This window comes from Esox lucius, chromosome 23 (assembly GCF_011004845.1).
Source record: "Esox lucius isolate fEsoLuc1 chromosome 23, fEsoLuc1.pri, whole genome shotgun sequence".
NCBI classification, from domain to species: domain Eukaryota; kingdom Metazoa; phylum Chordata; class Actinopteri; order Esociformes; family Esocidae; genus Esox; species Esox lucius.
In genome coordinates, this window is record NC_047591.1 from 25341446 (window position 1) to 25350102 (window position 8657).

Here is an 8657-nt window from a genome sequence, read left to right on the forward strand (position 1 = left end):
ATTTAATTTATTAATTGCATAAGAAAATGTACCCCTCAAAAAATTGACAACAATTCATATTTGATCACATTTAAGAATAATTTCAAGTGGCTATTAAAACACGTTTCAATGGCAAAATTCAGACAATGCCAATGACTGAATATGGAATACATGTTGTCTCATAAACTATTGAATATTCCACAGAGAAAGCAATCTAGGAAATGTTTACTCCGCCCATTCCATTGGCCACAATCTAACTCAATGGATATGAAATACATATTCACTCAAACAGAAAAAAACTATTCTATATGCAGCAGTGAATGTACTGTAGGAAATGTTCAGGAGAGGGGATAGAGTGATACAATATTGTGTTGCTGGGTGTAGCACACAGTGCCCATCCAAAACCCATTTTGTTTGGTTAGTAAACACTCTCCTGAACATTTCCTACTATACATTCACTGCCGCGTATAAAATAGTTTTTGCTCTATGATGCAATATGTATCCCATGTACAGTATATTGTAATGTGTTGCAATGGGGGAGGAGGTAGAAAGTATAGTGTTGCAGGAGTTAGCCCATAGAGCCTATATAATGTTAATGAACACCAACAAATTAACAAGAATGACATCATCAACGATTCATCCACTAATTTATTAAATATGAAATGTTTACAACAATAGTTTACTCCATCTCCATATCTCAAAGTGCTCAACCTCAAGCATTTTTCTTTAGTTTATATTTTTTAATATGTTGATATTCCTTTTATAATCTCTATCTTTAAAAAATACACTAAGCAAAGCGGGCAAAATAGATTAATTTAATGTTATTAATATTTTGTTTTAATATCTGTCTTTTATTTTGAAGGCAATATCCGAAAAAAATTATGTATTTTTGTTGCTACCAAATCGCTAATGTTGCCAGGATGACTCTAATCCTTGTAACAGCCTCAACCTAACCACAAACAATGGATACTTTCCAGTCAGTCCTTCTCGATTTCTGTTGGATGAAAGCTATTGAATGAGATATACTCATGCTACTATTGCTACTGGATTGGCTATAGATTCTGGCAATCATATCTTACCCTTTTTATGCCATTTCTATTTGACAGCTTGTTTCTCAAGATATCAGTACTATTAAAAAGCCTTTCATTTGTACATGTATGTGAGAATGTCCATCTGATACTTTATATAGTTAATTTAATGTTAATTTCTCAAAACACTATGTTGGCATTGTTATAATTCAGTCAAAACTTGAACCACTCATCTAATTTGTGGCTTAGTGTAGTTTACCTCTATTCTGAATTCAAAATATGGTAAACAGCACTACCTACAGAAACAATAGGTTAGCCTGTCTCAAATGTTGCTTGTGGCTAACCGAAATTATGAGGAAAATACTTTCCTCTCTAAATATCATATTATGAATTAATTGCAAAAACATATTTCCTAATAACATCCTGTACAACATTTACTGGTCTTAGATTGCGTTTTTTAGGCCAGGTTTTGCAGTTTTGTGGAGTAGGAATGCAAACTATTAGAAATACACACATATAGACACTGGCAGCCATAAATTTGGAATAATTTATAGATTTAGCTGTTTTTGGAATGAAATAGGTAATTTTATTCACCAAAGTGGCATTCAACTTATCACAAAGTATAGTCAGGACAGCACCATCACTTTTTGAAAAATACATTTTTGATCAAATCTAGACAGGCCCCATTTCCAACAGCCACAACTTGAACATCTTATTGTTGAGTATTTATGCTTAGTTTGTAATTTGGTACTAGAAAATCACTTTGTTAAATGAAGCTTAACATTATGTTTATTTTTGAGTTGCCACAGTATGCAAGAATCTGGCACGTCTTAAGGTCAATAATAGGAAAAAAAAAATTTGAAAAAAATACCTTTCTCTAAAAATGTGTCAGTCAATCATTGTTTTGAGGATTGAAGGCTATACAGTGCTTGAAATAGTAAAAAAAAAAAAAAGGATTTCATACAAAGGTGTACACTATTGTCTTCAAAGACAAAGGACAACCTTTTTTGGTATAAGGCAATATAGTAGCAAGCAACCAATCAAGTTTCTTTATATAGCACAATTTATACATAAAAGCAATTCAATGTGTTTTACAAAGAAAAAAAAAATATATAAAAAACAATAACATAAAAACAAATACTCAAATGAAAACATCAAAACAACATCATAATAATAAAACACAGAATAAGAATAAAAAAAAAAAAAATGGGATAAAAACATAGGAAGCTATAAAAGCTGTAAGTGGTTAAGTTTTAGTGCTCAGTCACACACGTACGCACAGTCATGGATTTAAAAATGTATATGTTTGGGGCACGTCTAAGATCTTCTGGTAGTTTATTCCAGTTGTGTACCGTACACACACACAACGCTCCTTTTGCATCTTTAACAAATTAATACAACAGGTCTATCATGTAATATTGAAGGGGAGAATTTTCACTTGACTGTTTTACCAGATGGTAAATCATTCCTGCATTAAAATTAAGAATATACAGTAATCCTCCCCTCTGTCATCAATCTCATCATGACGTTTTGTAACTTGTCATGACAGAAGAGTTTCTGTAGAGCCACATTCTTATGAAAACATTCCAGAATGTTATCAGTTTCAATGAAGTATAATATGACAAACACATCCTCATTCATTCTGACAATTTCAAGGATGCTATTGTATAAAATATGTTCCAAATGATTTCCTATTTACAGTTAAATGTATTATTGTGATTTTAATATTTTCAGCAATTTCCATCTTAATTTGACAGAAAAGGCATGAAGGACAGAGGATAGACGTTTGAAAGAGCAGGTTTTGGGACAGAAACCCACGTACAGTGGTAGCCACTAAAATCCCATACACCAGGAGAACATGTGAATCATAGGCAGGGGCTGAGAACACTAAACATGTAGATGTAAAATAAAACGTTAAAAACATGGTATGTTGTTGTTGTTTTTTAATTTAGAAAAGAGAGGAAGAGATTAACATAAGGATTTACTAGGCCCAGCAGTTGTCCACAATAATCAGAGGATTAATTATTAACCATCTGAGTATTATTTGTATCTAATGCAATTGGATGTGGAATATAGTCAAGATGAAACCAATTGAGTACCAATTGTTAAATACTATAGTGTTTAGAGACGCAGCCTACAGACCGATTTCTGAACCCAGTCAGGGATAAAACAAATTAGGATAAGATGTGGATAAATTAAAGCTTCAATAGCTACATATAGAAAGTAAAACAGTTTATGTTGAGATGGTCGAATTGCAATGGGCATGTCCACCATCATAAAAGTGTTAGACTGTTTGTCTTGAAACACACTGCTCTCTCACCCAGGAAGAGCAGGTTAGAGTGAGGATGTAAAAGAAAATTATATTGGTCTTGGGTTCAAAGTTATATAAAGTTTTTTACATTTTTACATGCGCATGGGATAATTGATATACGGCCACCTAGTATGAACGCAATCCGAATAATCAAAGAATCTAGGTACGACTGATCACCTAGTATGACCGCACTCAGAGTAATCAAAGAATCTAGGTACAACAGATCACCTAGTATGACTGCACTCAGAGTAATCAAAGAATCTAGGTACGACTGATCACCTAGTATGACCACACTCAGAGTAATCAAAGAATCTAGGTACGACTGATCACCTAGTATGACCGCACTCAGAGTAAACAAAGAATCTAGGTACAACAGATCTCCTAGTATGACCGCACTCAGAGTAAACAAAGAATCTAGGTACGACAGATCACCTAGTATGACCGCACTCAGAGTAATCAAAGAATATAGGTACGACTGATCACCTAGTATGACCGCACTCAGAGTAAACAAAGAATCTAGGTACAACAGATCTCCTAGTATGACCGCACTCAGAGTAAACAAAGAATCTAGGTACGACAGATCACCTAGTATGACCGCACTCAGAGTAAACAAAGAATCTAGGTACGACAGATCACCAAGTATGACCGCACTCCGAGTAATCAAAGAATCTATGTACGACAGGCATCTTTGTAGCTTCTTCACAGGCCACGCCCCCTACTCATTTTACTCACACATTGAACACAGAACAGATGCCCGGTCATTCTCTGGTCAAGCTAAGATCTCTTCAACAGATAAACAGATAACCCTATGGTCTGTTAATTACTCATTTACCTAGGTCACAGCATAATAAATGAAACCACCATAGAAATGCTGGGCTGTGAACACAGGTCCCACTATCGGGACCTCATGCCACCCTCATGGAGTCTGTTTCTGACAGTTTGGTTAGAAACATGCACACCAGTACCCTGCTGGAGTTCATTTGTATGGCTCTGTCCACCTTGTACAAAGCAGCAGATACCGGTCCTGTTGCTGGGTTGATGCCCTTCTCCCTGGTATAATGGCCCGTCTCCTGGCATCTTCTCCATGCTCATGAAAGTATTTAGTTAACAGTCAATGTTTTGATAATAAGTAGGCTACTGTAGCTTTTAGTTAGCCGTCTACAGTAAACGGTTTCTAATTTAAAGTGTTAAATGTTAATTTTTACTCGCAAATGGCGTTCCATACTCTAGGTTAGGGTTCGGCAAAAGACGGCCCACTGGACAAAACTGGCCCACCAGCAATAATATCTGGTCTGCTGTCAAAATAATCATACTGCGGTGAAGATTATTTTGACAGCGGCTGGTGCTGAAATAGATCTCAGTCATGACAGCAACATTTACTCTTATAAACACTTCCTCTTTAGGGATTTTACCTACAAAATAAAAGTGTGAGAAAGGTTTTTGCAACAATGCTTTATTTGGAGTTGAATTGAGAGTTTTTACTTTGAAAGGTTCTGAAGAGCATTCAATTGTGTCTTGGCTTCTTCATCAATTAATTTCAGAAATTAGTCTTTGGCCCATAAATAACTGCTCTTCAATCTCCCTCCCTTGTTCACCACAATCACTGCTCGCAGCCAGCTGAACAAGGCTTGTCTTTTTTTGTGTTGTTTTACCTTTCTTTTTTCGAAATGTAAATGTAATCCTATTACAACATTTTTGCTTGCTACTCCCCAAACCTAACAACAATTTATTTAAGTTTCTACAAGTGTAGTAGGCTACTCATATGTTACATTCAGGACAGTGACATTGAAACTTGGAATTGCCCCTGCTGAAAGTGGAGAGAACTGTTTTATGAGGTCAACTTCCCTTTTGGTTAAATAAAAAAATATTCAAATGAAGAAATGTATCAACCAATATAAAAACACGATTAAGTGGGAGTGTGACGGCCCACAATTCCTCACTGTGGACAAGGAATCCCATTATTAAGATGGAGACACACTGCATTTAATAAAAATATTCTATGTGGTCGGACCAGCTTGCCTCTGTGACAGGTGAACTTTCAGTGACACCACACCCATATGTTTGGAACCAGCTCTCAGTTTCCGTCAGACAAGTTTTTAAGATAACACTTTAGACCGTCAACTTTAGTTTTACTTTGACTACGCTGCTCCTGTTTGCATCTCTTAAACAAACTAGTAACCACAATTCACCAACCATGCCGAGATATACAGAGCAGTGGATCCGGACCTCGAGGCGTACACCCGGCATATTTATTTTCGGAATGGTCCTTAGCCCATGTGGCTTGCTCCTGGACCTTATTGCAACAGTGGCTCCTAACTGGAGAACCATAAACACAATTGCCGGGAGGCCAACTGATACATACCTTGAACAAGGCATCTGGGACATGTGCCAGGCGTCCGCCTCATCCCAGACGGTTCAATGTAACCAACCGGACACGATCTACTTCCAGAACCAGATTATACCGATTGCCCAGGGCTTGATGGTGGCGTCTCTGATAGTGACTTTGATCGGACTGGGCACAGCGATCCCTGGGGTACGGTGCTGGAGAGACCATCCTAACTGGGTAGTTGCCGGGCTAGGGGGACTAATCATCTTTCTGTCGGGAGTCTTGACGATTATCCCTATTGCATGGTACACTAAAATCCTCCAGAACATCACAGCAACGACCACCAGCAACGATATTCGCGTGGGCTATTGTATTGTTTTGGGATACATCGGTGGTATTTTCGAGGTACTAGGAGGCATCGTCATGGTTGTCGGGATGTGTCGTTGTTGTGGCGGTAAAAACCGCGGAGAGACTCGCGTCGTGGAGAACACTGCACACTTCAGACACACGAAGCCCCCTCCTCGACGCATCGAGGTGCCCAGCATCAGCCGGACACGGAGCACTGCCAGCAGCGTTCCCTACTCTCAAGACTCCATGGCGGAAGAGGTAGACTTTCCTCGGGCTAAAACCACCTCATATGGGGGTAGAAAACCAGCTTATGATGCTGATTTGTGAGGACATAACATGCCTTCGACATAAAGACATATCATGATGTTTTTACCAGGATATTAACCTCTACATGTATGCCTGTGGTTTTAACTAATCAAAACACATTTAACTACATCTAAACTTGTTTGGATTTGATAAAATGAAATTGTGGAATAGTCTACTGCAACAACACATTTTCAATAGAAATTTAATATCAGGTTTGTTTTGTCATCCTACACATTACTTTATTCAAGGACAACATTTTAGACAATCGTTGGATTTTCTGTACATTACATAGTATTCTATTTTGTCTTGTGATGTCACTTAAAGACATAAGGGTTAGAGAACCATGCTACGGTAGAGATGCTCTGTTAATTTTAATCCACTTGAGAGTACACCGAAAAAACTTTATATGTGGCTGCAGCGAGATCTGTCATTAAAGGGAAGAATTTTACTAGCCAAAGCTGAGGGCTTGTCAAGGCTTACATACGCTGCTCTTTCTTTGAGTGTTGACACCGCCATTCTTAAAAAAATGTATACCATGCTACTCAACTTTGTCTGGTAGAATAAAACTCATTTTGTCAGAAAATCTGTACTTATGAACACCATTGAGAAGGGGGGGTTAAACTTTCCTGATTTTACTAATTTAAACCAAACCTTTAAAATAAATTGGATAAAAAACGTTATCAATAAGCCTGCATCTATCTGGAATTTGATCCCTAATGTTATTTTTTCCAAAGTAGTGGGTTTAAAATTCTTATTAGCCTGTAATTATAGCATAATAAAAATACCCGTTAAAGTATCCCTTTTTCATAGGCAAATGTTATTAGCTTGGTCCCTCAGCTTTAAACACAATTTTACTCCTCACTCTTATATCATTTGGAAATAATAAGGACCTACTGTATAAACATAAATCTCTTTTCTTTGACAATTGGGTTAGTAATGGAATTATTATTGTATCTCAACTTTTCAATCAAAATGGTTCAATATGTAATTATTCTGAGTTCTTGGTAAGGCATGGAATTCCTGTTACTCCAAAATAATTTGCCATCGTGGCTGATGCAGTGCCACAAGGAGATATCATGCTTTATAAAGGATTTTCTTTTTCATCTGTTTGTCACTCAGTGGATCTGTGTAAGACATTTGTAGGTAAAGAATGCCTTTCTTCTCTAAATCCAAAAACAATAAGAAAATTCGAGTCTTGTTTCAGGAGGAGTCTGTTTCTGTGCCATATGTAATTTCTTATTGGAATGGTTTTGTAAGTGATATTCCATGGAAAAAAGTTTGGACATTACCTCACAAATACCTGATAACTAATAAAACGAGAGAAATCACCTTTAAACGAATTCATAGGTTTTACCCAGATATGTGCTTCCTCAAACTTAAGAATGACATTGATACCCTCTGTTCTTTCTGTTCAGAGAAACCTGAGACCACTTTACATTTATTTTGGACCTGCTCTTTCACAGTTACATTTTGGTGTGACATATGTGATTTTATCAATTGTTATGTAAATCCTAATTTTGATATTACATATAGAAATGTACTTTTTGGTTTTCATAAATGTATTTTATAAACCTTATTTTTCTGTTAGCTAAATTTCACATTCCCAAATCTAAATTTTCTAAATGCACTCCTCTTTTTTTGAGATTTAAACGTGAATTGAAAATGTACTTTGAGTCTATTGAGTTCTCTAAAAATGTAAAAGCTATAAGAACAGTGGCAGTGTTTAAGGACTTGGCACTTATTCTGGATTGAAAGACTGAAGGAACTTAGTCTGGACTGAGGGAATCTGGAGGTTGTAATGACAATGACAATGGTTGTTGTTAATGTTTTTTTGTTCAGTTTTTTATTTTTTTGTTATCTTCTACAAGCATTTAATAAAAAAAAAAATATATATATATATATATATATATATATATATAAAAAAATAAACATGCTACGGTAGCATGATAAAGGTTTGGGGGATTTCAGAGGTTCAGTGTTTGTCAATTATAGGCTATTTTATGGCTTTCTTTAGCAAGGTCCACATAAACCATATAGACGCTTGTTATAATTTTTTGTCAAGCGTTTCAATATATCTTTGTTCCATTAATTTTATTCACGGCTTCTTGATTGTAGGATGAGTTGATTGCGGTGATGACCCAGGAGGTTGTTTGGTGATGAGTGTGGACACCATTAATTTGGCCTATTCTAAATAATCAATGTATCTGCCAAATAATGCTAATAGTGTCAAAGGCAAATGCAAGTGTCAAAGGCAACAGAATTAAACAAAACTAAGAAATAATGTATTAAACAAAAACAAATTATAATATGTGAAATGGTCTGAAAAGTATATCAGGAGCATCTTCCATAGAAACCAGCT

General features: G+C 36.2%; 1 protein-coding gene across 1 annotated transcript; it reads left to right on the forward strand.

Annotated features, from left to right (window-relative positions):
• Nucleotides 1–5342: 5342 nt before the first annotated feature.
• On the forward strand, nt 5343–7638 carry LOC105027123 (claudin-23-like). Its single transcript, XM_010899054.5, has one exon. It carries the CDS (start codon nt 5513–5515, stop codon nt 6317–6319), a length of 807 nt encoding a protein of 268 aa, XP_010897356.2. The 5' UTR covers nt 5343–5512; the 3' UTR covers nt 6320–7638.
• Nucleotides 7639–8657: the final 1019 nt, after the last annotated feature.

Bases quoted from the DNA above. Each gene is read 5' to 3' on its own strand.
- LOC105027123 (XM_010899054.5), top strand. From the start codon at position 5,513: ATGCCGAGATATACAGAGCAGTGGATCCGGACCTCGAGGCGTACACCC.